General features: G+C 44.5%; 1 protein-coding gene across 1 annotated transcript in view; it reads right to left on the reverse strand.

The window, feature by feature from the left end:
• The window catches only part of STK31 (serine/threonine kinase 31), a 57,293-nt gene extending 57,243 nt beyond the window's left edge, over positions 1-50 (reverse strand). The window contains exon 1 of the mRNA XM_066584690.1: positions 18-50. Coding sequence (XP_066440787.1) covers positions 18-45 — 28 coding nt within the window. The 5' untranslated portion in view covers positions 46-50. The remainder of the gene's footprint in view (positions 1-17) is intronic.
• Positions 51-22,180: the final 22,130 nt, after the last annotated feature.

Consider the following 22,180-nt stretch of genomic DNA (forward strand, 5'->3'; position numbering starts at 1 on the left):
AGGCCCAGTCTAGTTACCTTTGTTGAATGATGCGTCTCCTTCCATTTTCAGAAGCTTTTACTGGAAAAAAAAAAGAAGAAACAGATGAGTTTATTATAGACACGTCACACAACTGTAGTCTGAGCAGCTAATTAATGTATCTTTAACCCCGTAAGGACCAGGCCGTTTTATACCTTAAGGGCTTATTTACACAAGCGTATATCAGCCAGCGTTTTCACGGCCAGCCGATATACGCTTCCATCTGAGCAGTCCCCTCCCCCTCACCGACTCTCTGCCTTTCTCCTCCCTTCTGAGCGGTTTGCAATGGGAGTGGGCGGGACATAGCTGAGGTTAGCTCCGCCCCACCCACTCCCATTGTAAACGCCAGAGTGGAGGAGAAAGGCAGAGAGTCGGTGAGGGGGATGGGACTGCTGCGATGGAAGAGTATATCGGCCGGCCGTGAAAACACTGGCTGATATACGCTTGTGTAAATAAGCCCAAAGGACCAGACACCTTTTAGGGATTTTACCCATGTGGTGGTTTAACTGCCCTAATTTTTTCCTTTCCGCTACCAAAATTATTTTTGCTGAGTTTTTTTTTCTGTGACATATAGGGCTAATTTTTAACCCCTTCCCGCTGCAGGGCGTAAGTTTACGTCCTGGCAGCCTGGTACTTCCCGCAACAGGACGTAAACTTACGTCCTGGAGATAGCGCGGGATCACATATGATCCCGCGCTATCCCGCAGCGGGAGCCGGCTGTCAGTCACAGCCGGCGTCCCGCTGCAACAGCGGGGGGGTATCGGAGATGCGCCCCCCGCTGTTAACCCCTTCCCTGCCGCGATGTAAGTAGATCGCGGCAGGGAAAGAGTTCACAGAGGGAGCGGACTCCCTCTGAGTCTCCGTCCGGCTCTCGCGATAACATCGCGAGAGCCCGGCCTGTCGCCATGGTAACAGGACGCCAGACACTGGCGTCCTATATTGCCTATGCCTGAGATCGCTGTATAAGCGATAAGGCATGGCAGAGCAGTAGCTCTGCCATGCCTTATGACAGCGATCATCAGGGCAGTGGTCAAAGTCCCCCAGGGGGACACAAATGTTGTAAAAAAAACAAAGATTAAAAAAATGAATTCAAAAAAATGTAAAAAAAGAGTAAAAAAAAACATTTTTTTATGCTTTTTCTCAGATTAGCATAAAAAAAGGTAAAAAAATAAAATGCTAATTTTTAGCATTTTGCCTCACTAAAAACGCAATAAAAGTGATCAAAAAAGCCATATGTACCCCAAAATGGTACCAGTAAAAACTACAGCTCGTCTCGCAAAAAATAAGCCCTCATAGAGCTCCGTACATCAAAAAGTAAAAGAGTTACAGGACTTACAGCAGCAATTTAGAATAGAAAAAAGATTTCCAAAAAAAAGGGTTTTTATTGCAGAAAAGTGGGAAAACTTAAAAAAAATGTAAGAATTTTGGTATCGTTGTAACCGTACCGACCCGCAAAAAAAATGGAATGTCTCATTTATGCTGCATGATTAACGCTGTAAAAAAAAAAAAAAAAAAAATCTATGGCAGAATTGATGCATTTTCTCTCCCTGCTATCATAAAAAAAAAAGTTTTACAATATAGTCTATGTACCCAAAAGTGGCACCGATAAAAACTACAGTTCGCCACGCAAAAAACAAGCCCTCATACGGCCGCGTCCACGGAAAAATAAAAAAGTTATGGCTTTTGATAAACGGAGAAGAAAATCCGCCAAAAATTGTTGCGTCCTTAAAGGAGATGTCCCGCGCCGAAACGGGTTTTTTTTTTTTAACCCCCCCCCCCCCCGTTCGGCGCGAGACAACCCCGATGCAGGGGTTAAAAAAACCACCCGCACAGCGCTTACCTGAATCCCGGCGGTCCGGCGTCTTCATACTCACCTGCTGAAGATGGCCGCCGGGATCCTCTGTCTTCATGGACCGCAGGGCTTCTGTGCGGTCCATTGCCGATTCCAGCCTCCTGATTGGCTGGAATCGGCACGTGACGGGGCGGAGCTACACGGAGCTACACGGAGCCCCATTCAGAAAAGAAGAAGACCCGGACTGCGCAAGCGCGGCTAATTTGGCCATCGGAGGGCGAAAATTAGTCGGCACCATGGAGACGAGGACGCCAGCAACGGAGCAGGTAAGTATAAAACTTTTTATAACTTCTGTATGGCTCATAATTAATGCACAATGTATATTACAAAGTGCATTAATATGGCCATACAGAAGTGTATAGACCCACTTGCTGCCTCGGGACAACCCCTTTAAGCCCAAAATAGGCCATGTCATGAAGGGGTTAATATCTTTTTCACTGACTTTTCTCCCCGTTTTTTTGTTTTATTAGGGATAAAACACTAAAAAAAGAGAGTGTTTTTTTTCAACATTTATAGTTATTTTTTAATTAGTCTATTTACACTAAAATAAAGTACAGGAATGGGTTTCTCATTTTGTTTCGGACGTTTTGATATATAATATGTATGGTTTTGGATTACAGGGCGCACACGGAGACGGTTTTGGTTTATTTTCTTTCTTATGTATATATTTTAATTTTATTCTGTAATTTTGTTTTACTTATTTATGCAATTTTTTTAAACTATCTATGCCCCCGATGATGTCATATAAGACCTCTGGGGTCATTCACAGGGGTTTTTTTTATATTTATTTGACATTTTTTCATTGTAGATGGAGTGTTCATAGGAGCCCCAGTTACAGTAGAAAACATCCCCTCTAGTGACAATAGTCAATGGCAGAGCTGATCAGGGGCTTATAGGACCCTGCAGCATTGCTGCGCCAAAGGATCCTGGCGGTCACTTGACTGCAAGCTTGTGTAGTGGAAGAAACACTTCCACTTTTACCCTTTAGTACATAGCGCTCATTGAGCACTGTGTACTAAAGAAAGGAGGAGGCAGAAGGGGTTAAAACCCACTTCTCCCTACTCCTTCGGGTTATCAGCTGTGACTAACCATTTACAACCAGACCTGCTTCTGATTGATTGCAAAAGCAGGGGCTTTAATCCCCCGCTATATTTTTACTATCAGCTGGGATTAAAGCCCAGGACCAAGCATCATAAATTTACTGCGCTTGGTCCTTAATGGGTTAAAAAGGATATGTCATGATTATAATATACAATATAAGGGCTTATTCAGACGGGCATATGTCAGTCGGGTTTTCAAGCCTGGACGATATATGCTGCCCCTCTTTGCAATTGGAGGAGGTGGGACGGGAGCCAGTATGTTGAGCTCCCGCCCCCTCTCCGTCCCTCACCACTGTTTGCAATGGGAGGAGGTGGGATGGAACTTAGCTCCACCCCCATCTCACTCCTCACATTGCAAACAGCAGCGAGGGGCGGGAGCTCAGTGCACTAGCTGCCGTCCCGCCTCCTCACCCCACAGAGAGGAGCAGCATATATCAACCGGGCATGAAAACCCGACCGACATAAAATGTCATAACTCCTACATTCACTGACCAGACCCCTGGGGGAGAACATGTACTATTTGTTAAAAAAGGAACTGCACTTTTCACAAACTATTGGCATATCAGTGACACATATCAAAAGATTGATCAGTGAGGGGGCCTGATGCCGAGACCCCCACTGATCACTAGAACGAGGAGGCTGCAGGTCTTACTCAAGCACTGGACCCCTTCAGCTGTCTTCGCTGCTTTTCAGATCCTGCTGGCAGCTGAAGACGGACACAGATCAGAGACCAGAGGTCTGTCTGCTCCCGCTTGTAGACAGCTGTTCCCAGACTCTTGCCAACACAGGACTACTGAGCCCGCCATAAATGAGCCTGCCGTAGAATCACGGCTAGCTAGTCTAAGGCCCCTTAAAGGGGTTGTCCCGCGAAACAAAGTGGGGTTATACACTTCTGTATGGCCATATTAATGCACTTTGTAATGTACATTGTGCATTAATTATGAGCCATACAGAAGTTATACACTTACCTGTTCCGTTGCTAGCGTCCCCGTCTCCATGGTTCCGTCTAATTTTCAGCGTCTAATCGCCGGATTAAACGCGCTTGCGCAGTCCGGTCTTCTTTTCTGAATGGGGCCGCTCGTGCCGGAGAGCGGCTCCTTGTAGCTCCGCCCCGTGCCGATTCCAGCCAAGGGTGAAGATCCCGGCGGCCATCTTCACCAGGTAAGTAAGAAGTCACCGGAGCGCGGGGATTCAGGTAAGCACTGCCCGGTTTTCTTTTTTAACCCCTGCATCGGGTTTGTCTCGCGCCGAACGGGGGGGGGGGGGGGGGGGGGGCTATTGAAAAAAAAAAAAACCCGTTTCGGCGCGGGACAACCCCTTTAATGACTGCTATAAAAACCTATACTGCAGGAGCGATCAAGTTATTGTCCCCTATGGACTAAGAAAAATAAAAAGGTAATAAAAGATAAAAACAAAACTTTTTGCCGTATTTATAATAAAAGAATCTAAATAAAACCCACCAAAACATAAAAAAATAAATGCCAGAATTGCACTTTGGTCAGCCTCGTTTCCAAAAAATGTAATAAAACGCGATCAAAAAGTTGTCTGTACTCCAGAATGATACCAATAGAAACTACAGAACGTCCTGCAGAGTCCCCGCACAGCTATGGCGACAGAAAAGGTCATGGCTGTCAGCAGATGGCGGCAAAAAAAAAAAAATTATTATAAATATATATATTTTTTTTTTATTTCTTTGGAAAAGAATAAGGGCAGTATAGCAAAAAAAACTATAAATTTGGTATCATACCGTGTTTCCCCGAAAATAGGTCTTACTATCAGGGTAAGACATATCAGGTTTTCAGGGGAGGCTTTAAATATAAGGTCTCCCCCGAAAATAGGACCTCTCAGGTGCCCCACCAAAAGAATAAAAAAATAATAATACTCACATGGTCCGTGACGAAGGTCTCTGGCGGCGCGGCAGCCTCCTCCGTCTCACTGCTGCTGACGGGGCTTTGAATATCCCACCTCTAGCAAAACAAGCGCTGTCAATGTCTAATCTACCGTCGGCAGCCAATCACTGAATGGCTGTGATTGGCTCATCGAGCGCTGGCTGTGATTGGCTGCCAGAGCTCGACTAGCCAATCACAAAGCTCGCTTTGCTGGAGGCTGGGTAGTCAAAGCCCGCCACACACCATCGGGAGGCATTGGGACGCCACGGACCAGGTAAGTACAAGCCCCTCCCCCAATAAAAATATGACACTGTGCCCTTTTGGGGGCAAAAAAAAAAAAATATAAGACAGTTGTCTTATTTTGGGGGGAAAGCCATTTGCGGTTTCCGATTGTGGATTAAAATCCGCAGCGTGCTCCGTTCACTGCGATTCCCCCGCACAGAAAGCTTCCAAGAAGGTCAATGGAAGCCGTCTGATCCGCGGCACGGCTGCAATTGACATGGCGGACGGGCCGCGGATTCTGCGGAAAAAGCAAGAGATTTTAGAAAAAAAATCTGTACAGTGCGCATCCGATAGCGAGCCGTGCGGCGCATCCGCAGTACAGAACACGTGCGGTACGCTCGGCTGCAGTCAGGGCCGGCGTCACACAAATACGGGTACAATACGCAGAGCACAGAACCCGCTGATTTCAGCTTCTTCATTCACATTTCCGTCTTTTGAGCGCGCATTTTGCTTGCGAAAAAAAAACAAAAACAACATGTTATTCCGCATATTTGCGCACCGTGCGTGAAATGCTGCGTAATTCTGCTGGGAAAACACCACATCTGGAGCTAATTAGCCATTTTAATCGATGCGTGCGTTTGCCGTGCGCAAATTAACATGATCAGAAAAAGTACGGTTAAATACGCCAATTTGAACCGAGGCGAGGCACGCAATTGTGCACACGCTCGCGAGAAGCCGGGCTTAGGCTGTACAACATATTTAAAAAAGACGTGTGAAGTCACATGGGTGACCGCCGCCGGGAGCAAGCAGCTGCTAGTCGCTCATAGCGACCAATCAGAGAACAGCTTTCATGCCGCAACCTAAAATTAAGAAATCAAGAACGGCGCCATTTTTTTTCAGTCATCCCGTCTCCAAGAGGAAAAGAAACGTAATAAAGGCGACCGAGAAGCTCGTTATTATTTAATTTAAAATAGGTATTTAAACAGGAACATTAAAAAAAAATATATATGGTATTATCGTAACCATGGCGACCGGCGGTCCAGCGTTAGTCATTATACTGCTGGCCAGGCCCACCCAAACACAGAAGGGGGGTTTATTTAGCGGAGAGGAAGTAAAATGGGAACAAGGATGGCTGAAGGGGGGGAGGGGCAAGGGGGGCAAGGGGGGCGGCGGGACCCCGCACCGCCCGTCACACAGGATACACCCGCCGGTCCTGAGGCCGCTGTCCTCTCACTCGGGCTGGCCTGCTATAAAGCACCCTGCGGGCTCCGTATCGCCGCCATTACTCACACGTTCTTACCACAAGAAATGGCCAAGCCGCCGCCGCCGCTCCCTTCCGTCCTCCTCACTAGACCAGCTTCTCGACGTACTGGTACGTACAGCGTAAGGAAGCCCCGCCTACGCGTGCACGTCAGATGGTCTTCATGTCACGTGACACAGATCAACAGCAGAGAAAGAGAGGTCGTCGCCATCAGACACCGCCGTGGGGAAGATAATGCGGGGCCGGGAACCGCCAAAGAGCAGTCGGTCCCGTCATTGGCGTACATTTGTGAGCACTCTTAAAAAAAAAAAAAAAAAAAAAAACCTTTTTAGTTGCCCATAGCAACCAGCCAACCAATCACAGCTCAGCTTGCGTTTTGCATTTGGCTTTTGAAAAAATGAAAGCCATGCTCTGGTGCATGCTGAGGGGAACTATTTTTTTTCTTTCAGACCGTTTTTATCAACCTTTGCATGACTCTATTTTTTTCCCCTATACTGTGACATCACTGTGTATTTTTTCCCTGTGCTGTGACATCACTGTGTTTTTTTTCCCTGTGCTGTGACATCACTGTGTTTTCCCCCTATACTGTGACATCACTGTGTATTTTTTCTCCTGTGCTGTGACATCACTGTCTATTTTTCCCCTGTGCTGTGACATCACTGTGTTTTTCCTCTATACTGTGACATCACTGTGTATTTTTTCTCCTGTGCTGTGACATCACTGTCTATTTTTCCCCTGTGCTGTGACATCACTGTGTTTTTCCTCTATACTGTGACATCACTGTGTATTTTTTCCCCTATACTGTGACATCACTGTCTATTTTTCCCCTGTGCTGTGACATCACTGTGTTTTTCCTCTATACTGTGACATCACTGTGTATTTTTTCTCCTGTGCTGTGACATCACTATCTATTTTTCCCCTTTGCTGTGACATCACTGTGTTTTTCCTCTATACTGTGATATCACTGTGTATTTTTTCCCCTATACTGTGACAACTCTGTAGTTTTTTCCCCTATACTGTGACATCACTGTAGTTTTTCCCCTGTGCTGTGACATCACTGTGTATTTTTTTCCCTGTGCTGTGACATCACTGTGTATTTTTTTCCCTGTGCTGTGACATCACTGTGTATTTTTTTCCCCTATACTGTGACATCACTGTGTATTTTTCTCCTGTGCTGTGACATCACTGTGTATTTTTTCCCTGTGCTGTGACATCACTGTGTTTTTTTTTCCCTGTGCTGTGACATCACTGTGTTTTTCCCCTATACTGTGACATCACTGTGTATTTTTTCTCCTGTGCTGTGACATCACTGTGTATTTTTCCCCTGTGCTGTGACATCACTGTCTATTTTTCCCCTGTGCTGTGACATCACTGTGTTTTTCCTCTATACTGTGACATCACTGTGTATTTTTTCTCCTGTGCTGTGACATCACTGTCTATTTTTCCCCTGTGCTGTGACATCACTGTGTATTTTTCCCCTGTGCTGTGACATCACTGTGTTTTTCCTCTATACTGTGATATCACTGTGTATTTTTTCCCTATACTGTGACAAATCTGTAGTTTTTTCCCCTATACTGTGACATCACTGTAGTTTTTCCCCTGTGCTGTGACATCACTGTGTATTTTTTTCCCTGTGCTGTGACATCACTGTGTATTTTTTTCCCCTATACTGTGACATCACTGTGTATTTTTCTCCTGTGCTGTGACATCACTGTGTATTTTTTCCCTGTGCTGTGACATCACTGTGTATTTTTTCCCTGTGCTGTGACATCACTGTGTTTTTTTTCCCTGTGCTGTGACATCACTGTGTTTTTCCCCTATACTGTGACATCACTGTGTATTTTTTCTCCTGTGCTGTGACATCACTGTCTATTTTTCCCCTGTGCTGTGACATCACTGTGTTTTTCCTCTATACTGTGACATCACTGTGTATTTTTTCTCCTGTGCTGTGACATCACTGTCTATTTTTCCCCTGTGCTGTGACATCACTGTGTATTTTTCCCCTGTGCTGTGACATCACTGTGTTTTTCCTCTATACTGTGATATCACTGTGTATTTTTTCCCTATACTGTGACAACTCTGTAGTTTTTTCCCCTATACTGTGACATCACTGTAGTTTTTCCCCTGTGCTGTGACATCACTGTGTATTTTTTTCCCTGTGCTGTGACATCACTGTGTATTTTTTTCCCTGTGCTGTGACATCACTGTGTATTTTTTTCCCTGTGCTGTGACATCACTGTGTATTTTTTTCCCCCTATACTGTGACATCACTGTGTATTGTTCCCCCTGTGCTGTGACATCACTGTGTATTTTTCCCCTATACTGTGACATCACTGTGTATTTTTTCCCCTGTGCCGTGACATCACTGTGTATTTTTTCCCCTGTGCCGTGACATCACTGTGTATTTCTTCCCCCTGTGCTGTGACATCACTGTGTATTTTTCCCCCTGTGCTGTGACATCACTGTGTATTTTTCCCCCTGTGCTGTGACATCACTGTGTATTTTTCCCCTATACTGTGACATCACTGTGTATTTTTCCCCCTATACTGTGACATCACTGTGTATTTTTCCCCCTATACTGTGACATCACTGTGTAGTTTTTCCCCAATACTGTGACATCACTGTGTAGTTTTTCCCCTGTGCTGTGACATCACTGTGTGTTTTTCCCCTGTGCTGTGACATCACTGTGGTTTTTATTACCTGTGCTGTGACATCACTGTGTATTTTTCCCCCTGTGCTGTGACATCACTGTGTATTTTTCCCCTATACTGTGACATCACTGTAGTTTTTCCCCTGTGCTGTGACATCACTGTGTAGGTTTTCCCCCTATACTGTGACATCACTGTGTATTTTTTCTCCTGTGCTGTGACATCACTGTGTATTTTTCCCCTGTGCTGTGACATCACTGTGGTTTTTATTACCTGTGCTGTGACATCACCATGTATATAAGGTTGTCTTTACTTGTTGTTTCTCCTTTATTTTGCACCTGTACACCAAGATAACCTGTAACACAGGTGCCGCCCATAAAGGTGTGACATCTGCCTCTTTATGTGGTATGTCAGACCTTTTAGGCCCCAAAATAAATAAAGTGTATGCCATGCAGTGCCCGTTTTTGTGCCTTCTGTATAGTAAGGTCAGCATGTGAGAGCACTCCATGTTTCCGACACACAACTGCTCCGTGCAATGAAGCACCGACGATAAGCCGATTGCCGGGGGTCCCGGACAGCGGATCCCGGCCATTGTAGTATTAATGGCCTATCCCGAGGACGGCTCATCAATAGCTTAGAAGGGGAAAACAATGTCAAAAATGTGATTTCCAAGACTTTCACTGGCTTACAAGCCTATAAAATAAGGAAAGAATGTACACTTGCCTGCTGCAGTGGCCCCTCCTCCGGAAGAAGCCGACTTGTGGCCCCGTGCCGTACATTGTGCATGTGACTGCTCATTGGATCAGCAATGTGCCACGATTTGACCTCAGTTTTTAACACATCCCATCACTGTGATGGGTGATGAGGTGCGTTAAAAAGTGTTAAAACGCAGTAAAGTAGAGGAGACCGTGCTCGAAAATCACAGCGTTATAAACACCACGTTCGAGGGCGCATGTCTGCGAGGCCCCATTGAAAACAATGGAAGCGTTTTACCACGATTACAGCAATTAGCGTTAATACACGAGCGTTAACGCCACTTGTGTAATAGCCGCCTAAGGGTACCATAACACAAGTGCCATTAACCCTTTCCAATCCACTGTCTGACCTCTGATGACATTATGATTTAAGGCTGTACAGCTCCGATGCTGGAAGACGTCCGTCGGGGTTCTCTTACTGTACATTGCCAGCGTCTCTCCTGACGGAGCCTATCCAACATGTCACCTCATGCAGTACTGGCTTTAGCCAGCAGATAGCGCCATTGTAAAATGGCAGAAAAAGAGTAAGCCCCCTAGGAAAACCAGGATACAAATTGGATTGGAAAGGGTTAATGCTTGAGTAATAGCGTTAATTCTCGGGACACTTGTAGGTTCAGCCCAGTGATTGTCAGGGAAAGGTTATCGCTAGCGGCATCACTGGGGCTCATGTAATAGCACCATCAAGGGCACAGTTAATGCCCGGGTCATAGCACTAATTGCCGGGCTGCACCTGTGCTTGAAAGTTCAGGCCAGCAATTGTCGGGAAAATGCGAGCAGTAGTGGCAACCGCTACTGCTCGCCTAATAGCAGGCTGAAGGCCCTATTATATGTGCTCTGTTAATGTGTGGGTAATGGGGTTCATTACCAGGCTGTACTTGCAGATTCAGCCCAGCAATTGTTGAGGCAACATGAGCACTAGTGCTTGTATAATAGTGCCTAAGGAAAAATGAGTGATTGGGAATCAACGTCAACTGCTTTGCACCAATTTAAAGTGACATCAGGTAAATTGGCAACAGCAAGACAACCCTCAAAAAGGGAATGGTTTTGCAGGTAGTAGCCACAAACATAACTCTCCATATCCTTCCTGACTCTTCACTAGTTTGTGTTTTGCTCGTGTCCTTGGCGCTACCGGTAGGATAAAATGGTACCTGTAGCTCAATCAGGTTTCACAGGTAGTCCTGCTTCTCGAGGATTGTACATGCAAAGATTGGAGCTCCAGGAAGGTAATTTGCATATTCCCAGTGCATTCTGGGAAGAGTGACGTCACTGTAAGTTGGACAATTGCTGGTAGGTCTAGCTGCTCGGAGTACATTGCCAGACCACATGCCGTTAGTTTTACACTTGGTAACATCTTATATCTTATGGGTTGCATATCATCACAAGAATTGTTGACTTTTAGAAGTTCGGAAGTAGACCTAAACATGGAAGGGGAGTAGTGAGCTGTAATATATGCTATATGTTCACAGACCTACCAGAGGAAGAATCAAACTTCACCTGCCAGAAATGCAAGCTTGTGTCTCTATTGGAGGAAAAGTTTCAATCGCTACATTGAAACTCATTAAGGAAGATGAGGATTTCCTTGATGGAGCAGAAGAAAATCTTCAAAATGTTGAAGGAAAAGAAATGTCCAGGGTACCTGCAGAAGCCGAGTAATGAAATCATGTGACCAAAAGAAGCAGGAGGATCAGGAGTCAGCCAGGACCCATACTGCTCGGGAATCGGTACCAGGCTCTCACCCAGGAGAACAATAAAGAGATACATCAAGAAATGACTCTACCCACAAAGAACTGCCTAGTAAGCACTCAGAATCTTCTTGGATGGAGAAAAAGAAGTGCTGACCAATTTCCTGTGTGCCACACATCCAGTCACTCCATGCATTTATGTACTTCCAAAAATACACAAAAATCTGAAAGACCCACCCGGGAGGCCAGTCATCTCGGGCAGGGGTTCGATCTTCAATAATCCCTCACATTTCCTGGATCGTGTCCTGGGGGACTTTGCTATTAATACACAATCATACACTAAAGATACTAGCTTTTTTTTCTTTCTTTTTGAAAGAAACTGGAGGGTTTAAGGATATTGGAAGATACTATCCTCGTTACACTGGATGTGGTATCCCTCTATACTAATATTGCTCACGTTCTAGCCATTGAAGCCATACAAGATCGTTTGATTTCCTCTGATTTTTATTCAGTGATTGTGCACAGTTTAGCTTTCCATTGCTAGAGTTTATTCTGTACAATAACTTCTTCATCTTTGCTGTATTCTATCATCAGTGTCAGGGGACTGCAATGGGGTCCAATGTGACCCCAACCTATGCAAATGTCTTCATGGATCACATCAAGAGGACATACATCTATGCCTCCCTATCTTGGAACAAGGTCCTGAGATGGTGGAGATATATTGATGACGTCTTCATATTATGGGATGGGTCACATGAAGATCTACTCACATTCCATGGTGAGCTTGACAATATCCTCCCCGAAGTGAAATTTACTCTGACACACTCGCAAGACAGAATCCAGTTTCTTGACGTAATGGTGATCAAGAATGGGGTATACCTAGATACGGATCTGTTCTGCAAGCCCACGGATAGGAACAATTTACTTTTGTTCAACCGCTGCCATGTTAGAGTCCCTTCCTTGGAGCCAGCTCTTCAGGGTTCGCTGTATCGTCAATGATGAACAGGTTGACCTGATGCTTATCTAGATTTGTCAGAAGTTTCTAACAAGAGGATACCCATTGGAACTGATTTACGAAGCCTCTGACAAAGCACTACTATGGCTAGAGCAGATTCCACTTACGTGGAAGGGTGTCCGTTATGCTTAGACGGTACTGGCCCATCCTGAGTAAGAACTATCCCTAAATAGAAGAGTTTAGATCACCACCTATGATGGCATACAGGCGCGGTCCTAATATTAAGGATAAATTTGTCCATTGATACAGTAAAACACATATAGACCAAAAGCGAGAGGCACTTTTATGATCAAAGAATGGACATTTCCCTTGCCTTTGGTGCTTGTGCTGATTAGGGATGATCAAACAATTTGATTGGAGATGATAAATTCAATCACCCTCAGACGGGAGTTTTCCACATTCGCAATAGGTACACCTGCAGGTTCTCATATGTCATCTATGTGATATCATGCCTATGTGGTCTCCTCTACATTGGGGAGACCACTATGGAGATAAGATCTCTCATAAGAGCACCAGACATACAAAAAGAGGAACTTCCGTTCCCTAAACACTTCTTAGCTACGGGCTACAGTGTTAGTCAGTTGAAATTCAGGGTAATCAACCATGTCCCCAAGAGTATTAGAGGGGGGGGGGTAGAGAGAAAGCACTTAAAGAGATGGAACTTAAGTGGATTTTTGATTTAGATACATTGTTTCCTCATGGACTTATTATGGATTCCAACACTACTCCATATCTGTAGTAGGATGCCTTGCTACATACTGCTATGTTTTTATTATGTTTTTGTTTATGGCCATGTTATGTTATGTTATGACTTTTTTTATTTTTGTCTGCATGATTTTAACGAATACATTTTTCTTGCCCCTGTATGCAAATATTTTGATTTGTTAGTCGATATGGTGGTGATGATGACCCAACTTGACTCCTTCCATAATTAGATTTGTTATGAACCTTACTGAGTAAGAGCCACAAGACCATTATCACATCGTGCCTCTGCTTGTATCTTGTCACTCCTTAGGGCTCCTGTCCACGGGCGTGATTCCGCCGGCGGTAAATCATCGGCGAATCATGCTGTCTGAAGCTTTCCATAGCGTTGCTATGGAAAGCGCTGGCCCCCTGTCCACAAGTGGAGAATCATTGCGAGTCTCCGCTTGTGGCCGGCCGTGATTCTCCACGGTCAGCCTATCTGTCAGATAGGCTGACAGCAGAGATCCATCTGCCGGCTCGTGCTCCCAGGCGGCGGCTCCCGCGGCGGAGATCCACCACAGGACACAGCAACGCCCGTGGACACGCAGCCTTACACAATGTTGCTGATATGCTGTGTAGTCTGTTCAATAAAGAGTTACATCTGATTCTTTGCTTTATGCTCTTTTGACGTCATCGTGACTTTCTTCTTTTTGAAATGGACCAGCCTATACCTGTATGGTCACTCTGGTTATATAGTACTGTAGACTTACTTTATAGATATGATGTGGGTGGAATAAAGACATCAGACATTTAACAGGGTTAATTTTTAATCCATATCGCTAGCATTGAGTTGTTTTGGGATACTTCTAGAGATGAGCGAGCATACTCGGTAAGGGCAATTACTGGATTGAGCATTATCCTTAGCGAGTATCTCCCTGCTCGGAAGAAAAGATTCGGCTGCGGGCGGGGAGAACGGGGAGGAACGGAGGGGAGATCTCTCTCCCCCCCGCCCCCCCGCTCCCCATGCTTACTGCCACAACTCACCGGCGCCTTTTCTTCCGAGCGGGGAGATACTCGCTAAGGACAATGCTCAATCCAGTAATTGTCCTTAGCGAGTATGCTCGCTCATCTCTAGATACTTCCCTTTGAAAATATGTTCCGTTAATACATATGGGAATGGCTATCCTTCTTACATACGTGGTCTCTAGGAGCCGAGGGGTCTATCCCTTGTCCCTTCCCTTTTTTCCTCTATGCATGATTACATGTAAATTGGGATTTAGTAAAAATTCTTTTAGAGCATCTACCTGGTTTGTGATTGAAACATTGATTCTGAACATATATACACCCGACTGTTCTCTATACATCAGTACTGGATGAGAGCATCTATTTCCCTGTCTGAGGACTTGGTATTCGTTGCTGCACATTTAGTGGAGCTTTGAGGAACCCTATCTATATTAAATATCTATACATCAGGTGGGGAGTGACATAGATAAGGATTTGTACGGTTGTGGTTATAGTCTCATATATGGTCTTTATGCTTGCCCTAATACAGCGCCCTCCGGTGCCCGTATCTTGCACTAGTACAGTGTTGTTTAGTGCCCTTTCCTCTACTTGGCTTCTTTTGTTGGGCCCCAGACTTAAAGTGAATGTGGGGAGCGGTGGAAATTCATGCAAGCGCAATGAATCACCTTGGATACATGAGTGACGTCACTTCTGCGAGATCAATGGAGGTCTCGCACATGCACACTTTAGTGCCTCAGACGCTTTGAGCCGTGCCCAAAAAATAAGAAAGTTCCAGTATGTTCTATTTTGTAGCATCACTACAAGAGAAAAGTCGTCCAAGTAAATACACGCATTTTAAGTAATGGGTTATTACAAGGCACAAGTTATGTGTGTATCACAGTCGCACAAAACTCACATGCTTTTCACGCCCAAGTAAATATGGCCTCAGTCCCATACAAGTGAATGCGCACTACCATACCATTTACTAGGGGGGGGCTCAGAGTGCACAGGGGTCCCAGTGATCTTACATTTATCACCTATCTTGTGAAGAGGTGCTATGTTTTTGGGGTGATAAACCCTTTAAGGGACCTTTCACATGGGATGCAATAGGCCGCTCGATACACGCGGCCTGTGGATTTTGATGCAGAATTGAAAATGGATTAAAACTTCCCTGCAATTAAATTCTGCGTCCTGTGGCACAATTCTCCCCTATGTAAAAGTCGCCTAAAAGAACTGTTGATCTGCTGGGTGCTCCACAATTGTTACTATCAGATAGTTTTTTAAGCACTTTCTTTGCATCCTCACTTAGTTTTAGAGCTCTAGCTTTGCTTGCGAACTATACAGTACACAGTGACATCTTGTGGTTATTCTTGTGAATTACATCTGTTTGAAAACTATATTTCAAGATGTCATATATTTAGATGAACCAGAATTCAGCTCCAGTATTTGCGGATCTTGTTAAAGGATACAAAGACTAATAGATTAATTCACCTTATATTTTAGTTACATAAAATCAGCTTTTAATGACAGTCATGCAACCATTTTTCCCTTTTTGCTGATTGCACTTTAGTCAGGGGACTGGAGGGCTATTGAAGAAAGCACATGTTGGAGAGAATACAAGTATATTGGTAGTAGCCTCATTTGTTTCTGTAGGCTCACTTAGTTCTTTGGTGTTATGGGTCAAGAGAGGTATTAACAGTGGTAATAGGGGTGACATTACAAATCGCTGTAACATTGGGCATGCGTTTCTATTTCCAGCGGGTACTGCAACGCTCGGTAGGCTCCGCCAGCCACAATTTCCTGCAATTACACTTTATAGGGATTAATACTTGTTGTTCCTGACTATCCTGCTGCCTTGTCCTTTGGTACTGTGTTTGCCTGATTGTTACTGTGTTAAGGCCAATTTAGACACAACGATTATCGCTCAAACGCCATCTTTTGAGTGATAATCGTTGCATGTAAATGTGCCCATCTTTTACTCTTCGGCCGAATGATGGATTTCAGTTGGGCATGAAATCCATCGTTCGGCAGAACAGCTGATAAGCAGGACCGCATTCTGTGCTCTGCCGGGGAAGAGCTGATAACAGCTGATTGCATTGTACCAGCTGTTCTCAGCTGTCAGCCCCTCAGCAGAACAAAGGAAATTTATTAACAGAACTGCAGGAGGTCTGTTCCCTGATTACAGCTCCTGGTGGCTCACACGCTACTATCTCTCTCTCTCTCTCTCTCTCTCTATATCTCTCTCTCCCTCCCTCCCCCCCCCCCCACTCCCCCTGCTCACTCCCGCAACTCACCTGTCACCCGCGCCGGCAGCCGAACCTTTTCTTCCGAGCGGGGAGATACTCGCTAAGGACAATGCTCGCTCGAGTAATTGTCCTTAGCGAGTATGCTCGCTCATCTCTAATGCTCGCTCTTCAACAATTCTGAGTCATAACTTTCCCGTGTAAATGGGCCATAGATGCGCTGGGAGATCACAGTGTGCCGAGCCATTGGGGGCTTCTTTACATTTTGAATTGCCTTACAATGCCTTAAACTAAGAAAACTATAGCTCATTAGTGGATTAGGACGAGATAAGTTTCTGCCTCCATGCTACCACAATCCAGGTAAACCTTGCTGCGTCTGTATGAGGCTGTATGTACACGGCAGAGAATATCGTACTGTTCTGTGTGATTGTGGGACGTACGGACCTCCTGCGTTGTGATCCATTATTTTATATAGATTCATTTACATGGGTGTTTTGTTTTTTTCGTTCTCGCAGCTATGGCCATTCTTTAGTTTTTCTACTGAAACAGCATGTAGTTTCCATGGATGTAAAAATCATGTTGTTTCCTTGATGTGGGCTGATGGGAGAAGCAAAGGCAGTTTATATTGTATTTTATTTAACATGGTTCTTTGCACTGAAGTTCTTGGCAAGCAGAATACAGAGACTCAAAATGAAGTCACAAAAATAGAGTTTTGCAGTTTATTGTGCAGTTCGGTTATGGTGCCTTTACACACAGATGATCACTTAAAATTCGCCAGAAACTGACAGTTTTGAGCGATCATTTTGCATAGGTACTAATGGGCTAAATCCGCCCTTTAGTACTTCATTGATTGTATTTGGAGAACAGCGGGTTATCTGTTCTCTAAATACATCGCTATTGCTCTCCAGCGGGCCAGCGGCTGTTAATAGCTGTTAAAGATTGTTTTTAGTGCCGCCCGTGGAGAACACAGTGTGCGGTCCGTCTTATCTTATCTTTCTAAGGAACGAGGATTTGATGCGGACCTGAAGTCAGCGATGGACGAAAAGTGCACGATGGGCGCACATTTACACACATAAATAGTCCTGGAACTATCTTTTGGGTCGAGAATACGTTGAATGCTGCATGGGCTCCTATGGCTGCTAAACTCCCTCCCTCTGTTCTCCTTCACCCCCACCCCACCCCCCGTGCAGGCTAAGCACCCACCCTCTCCCTACCCCTTGTCCATAGCCATCAATGGGAGGAGGCGGGGCAAAACGGTGTTTAGCTCCACCCCCGCCCCCTTCCATTGCACAGAACGAGCGGGGAGGAACAAGAGGTGAGTCTGTGATGGGGAGGGAGGGGAAATGGGCTATGGCTTGGTGAGCTTGGTGCATTTGTGCCGGGCTCACAGGCCATCTGAATGAGCACACTGACGTTTGATTTGTGCGCCCGTTCACCAAATTTTTCTCTCCCAACGTAGCGCATATCGGCTGGCCGTGAAAACATCGGCCGACATGCACTCGTGGGAATAAAGCCTAAGGAGCACAAAAAACAAGTCATGCTGAATTTTTTTTTTTAAACCGGCGTGAAAAATACTGCCATGGGAATAGGTATATTCATATCAGCTCCGTATTACGGTCCACAAAACGAGGACCAAATACGGAGCCAAAATACACTCGTCTGAAACCACCTAAGTGTGAGGTTGGTACAGTGCAGTATCCTGAGCAATGCTTAATGTGTAAGCCCAAAAAAAGAGAATACATTACCTAGGAGGCTCGGTCCAGCTCCCTCCCGCTGCTCCCCACAGCTCTGACGTGCTTCCTGCAGTCCTCGGCCATTCGTACAACATCACTTCCTGGTTCCGGGATTCATATATCCCACCTCCAGGAAGAGATGGCTGTGATTGACTGAGCAGCAATCGAAAAACCAATCAATGCAGCGCTGGATAAATCAATCACAACCATCGCTTCCTGGAGGCAGAATCTATGAATCCTGTAACCACGAGGCGATGTAGTATGAGCAGCCGAGGACAGCGGGAAGCACGTCAGAGCTTTGAAGAGCAGCAGGAGGGACCTGAACTGAGCCTGCTAGGTAAGTATAGTAAGACCTCTCCTGAAAATAAGACCTAGTGCCTCTTTTGGGGCAAAAATTTTATAAGACAGGGTCTTATTTTCAGGGAAACACGGTAGCTGTACACATCCAGCTGCCACATGGAGAAGACGTGATTGACTGTGCCTGTCACTTTATAGCCTGTGGACTGGTAGGGCATGTTCACACATTGCAGATTTGTCATTCACAACATATTACAGTATCTGCAAAGTAGATGAGATTTTCTGAATGTTATACACAAAGTTTGTAAAAATAAAACTGGAGCGGCAATTGGACTGTGGTACGAATCACCTGCATAAACTGACCTGCTCTAGATTTAACATTCACACTGCAATTCAACAGGCGGTGTGAAATTCACAATGAATCCATATGCAACACATGCAGATTTGGCTACTGATTAGTTATTATATACATCCCATGAGGATGTACCTGTATGCAGCCAAATATGGTGGTCTACGGCACAAGCCTTGCAATGAAGGGAATTGGTGGTGTGCCCGCAATGCCATGCCGGACCACAACACAGTGTACGGAGCTGTCTGCTTCCTACTCCATACACATGACAGTGGCCTGGCGAACAGCTGATCGATCAGGGTGCAGGGCGTCAAGCCCTCATCAGTCAGCTATTGATAACCTATACTCAGGATAGCCCATCAATGTTTAAGCAGAGTGGAAGCTATTATACTAATGAGAACAAAGCCTTCACCCCAGAACTGAATAAATGCCAGAGACTGCGTCCTCTCCTCATCTATGGAAGCTGTGACTGTGATACATTGAACACTACTGTAGAAGAATAAATTTCCCCCCGGTATAAAACCTTATAACATCCTAATTAATTCTGGCTATTTTTATTATAATAAAGCCCATATTAATCTACTTCTGCAATACGATGCATGAAATGTGCCTCCGGGGATCTTGTCAGACAACTAATTGCTCTTAAGCTGCTAAATTTTGCTTACTTTAACAAAACTTCTACCTTATATTTTTCAAGGAAATTAAATTGCTTTTGGAAACATAAAAGCTTTGACCCAATCTTAAATAGGACAGTGGCTCCACATCTGTGCGGGATCCTCTGTTCGGAGGTTCCATCGCCGATCCGGCACAAAATTCCGGAGGAAAAACCATTTTTCTTCCAGTAAAATGCCAGACAGCTCAGCGGAAACCAAAGGGATCCCATTATAGTCAATGGGGTCTGTTCGACGCTCTTGGGTTCTGTCATAAAATCGGACACCTTCGGCCAGAGGATGCCCCTTTTCTGCACCGTGAACGGAGCAGGAACCCGGAATCATGGGCATAACTATACGGGATGCGGTTGCACCCGGGCCCTGGACCCTTAGGGTGCCCATAAGGTCTCTCTTCTCCATATAGGGAGCCCAGTACTATGAATAAAGCATTATAGTTGAGGGCCCTGTTACAGAGTTTGCATTGGAATAGCTAGGCCTTGCTGCAAAGAGTAAAGTTTCCCTTACTCGGTACAACTGTCAGGTGCCTGACAGCAAGCCCACGGACTACTATCTGACTATCACTCCTCCTGTGCTTTACACAGGAGTGCTAGTTTTTCTGTGAATGGAGGTGGAGCAGGCCAGAGATTTATTGTGGCTTCCAGCTTCCAATCACAGTAACGCTTTCTTCCATCGTTGTAAGGCTTCTGACTCCCCAGCTTCATGACAAACAAGTGTCTAGAGGGTGATCCTACTGGATTTTTGGCATCATAGGGGTCTGGACACTTAGAGGACATAAAGTTGCAAGAAAAAGTAAGTAAGCCTTCAGAATTATTTGGATTTGCGCATTGATTACTAATAAAATGTGGTCTGATCATTATCTCAGTTACTTTAGTCTTTAATTGAGTTAACATCAACAGTGCTGGGAGAAAAAAATAAGTGAACCCCTAAATTTATTAACCTGTAGATCCCCTTTAGCAGCAGTTAACTCCACTACACTTTCCCTGTAGCTGCAAAAATGATTTGCACAGCATTGAGGAGGAATCTATTTTCCCTGGCAATTGTGTTGCAGCTGAAAATCTGTGGCACGTTTGCCCCATCTACACCTGGGCGTTCTTTACACATTTTTTTTGTTGTAGTTTTTTTTCCTTTTTTGGGGGGGTGGGGGACTTATAAAAAAAATACTATGAATTTCATGCATTTTTACAAGCCTTTTGGTCTCATATGTTTGTCACACAGAGAGAGCATGCTACATGTAGAAAGAAGAATGTCATGGACTTCAGTTGCCTCATTTATCAGGAGGACCCCCTGGGAACCACCAAGAACTCAACAATAACCAAATGGAAACCACATAGATGATGAGGCACTTTCACTTTTTCAATGATTTTTATTTAACAGGCACTTTTTAAAGTTTCTTTGATCTAGAACATTAATTACGAGATGAAATTGAACGTAACTTCGAAAAACATTTTCTCCAAGTTTATTTGGATGAAAATATCATTCTAAGAGGTTTACATTTGCAATTCTTGCCAACATTCCACAATGGTGCGAGCTTTCAATAACCATAATTACTTTGGTAGATTCGAGAGGATGTTGTCAAGCAGAATACTCAATATAGAGAAGGAGATACTACATTAAAAAAATTATAAAAACTGCATAGGGATCAGGAAGACACCACCATCCAGTCTAAAAGAGACCCCCAACTAACCATAAACACACCGTGTGTTAACATCCAGGCGAGGCCCATAGGCAACCCTCCAACATCTCTGCTGGATCTCCCTTTAATCCCCTGTCCTTGCACCCAGGGAGACTCTTCTTCTAAATTTATTAAACAAGGAGCCAATCCTAAGACTTACTCTACAGATTTGAGACAAACACGGCAACAAAAAAATGCTGTACAGTAATGGATAATGCCCAAAGAACCCCCACACCTGCAAAGACCAGAAACAACACAGACCTCCCTCTAACCCAGTCTTTGTTTGCAGACACCGAAAAATTCCCTTCCTCCAACACCCAGGAGAATGGGGAAGTTCTGTTTGAGCTTCTTATTAAACAAAAACCTCCACAGCACCATCTTTGTCATTATACCCTACTGCTTGTCTTTCAATTAGCAAACATGAACGAGATCAGAAAGAACCCGGATATCATTCTCCTACCATCAGAGAACCATTACTTGATATTTTCAGTTTATTCCACAATATATACCTTAGAAGATTCTCTAATTACAGTCTACAACACACCCAATTATAGTTCAAAAAATTCCACCAAGACAAAAAAATGTTTATCTACATCCAATTTATCTCCATCCAGTCTTTCCAGCCAAGTTTTCGGAGCTTCCCACATCACTCACGTCAACTTCAACCCAACACACCAAATTAAATCCACTACGAGAATGAAGTTTTTCAACCCCACAGGAGAAAGAGAAAAATGCGAGTAAAAGAAAAACTAAAAGAGCAAGAAGAAAGCAATTCAACACCAAAGAGGAACAAAATAACAGCATAAAGCTGGAACTGGAACGCAGACAAAGGTGGTGGAGTAGTGATACAAAACCTTCAACATATATGGAAGAGACTACGAGAATTCTCTCACATACCACTTACTACACTCCACTTTCCATGCACCCCAGGAAAAACACTATAGAAGCCTCCTACCTTTCTAATCGAAGAGGTATACAATAATCATATAACAAAAAGAGAGTCTTTGATTATTGATCACCTAATTTTCTATCATTTATTGGTACTCCTTTGTTGCTACCAAAGAACCACAAAAATCTTCAGAACCCA

The sequence above is a fragment of the Eleutherodactylus coqui genome, chromosome 12 (genome assembly GCF_035609145.1).
Source record: "Eleutherodactylus coqui strain aEleCoq1 chromosome 12, aEleCoq1.hap1, whole genome shotgun sequence".
Lineage (NCBI taxonomy): Eukaryota > Metazoa > Chordata > Amphibia > Anura > Eleutherodactylidae > Eleutherodactylus > Eleutherodactylus coqui.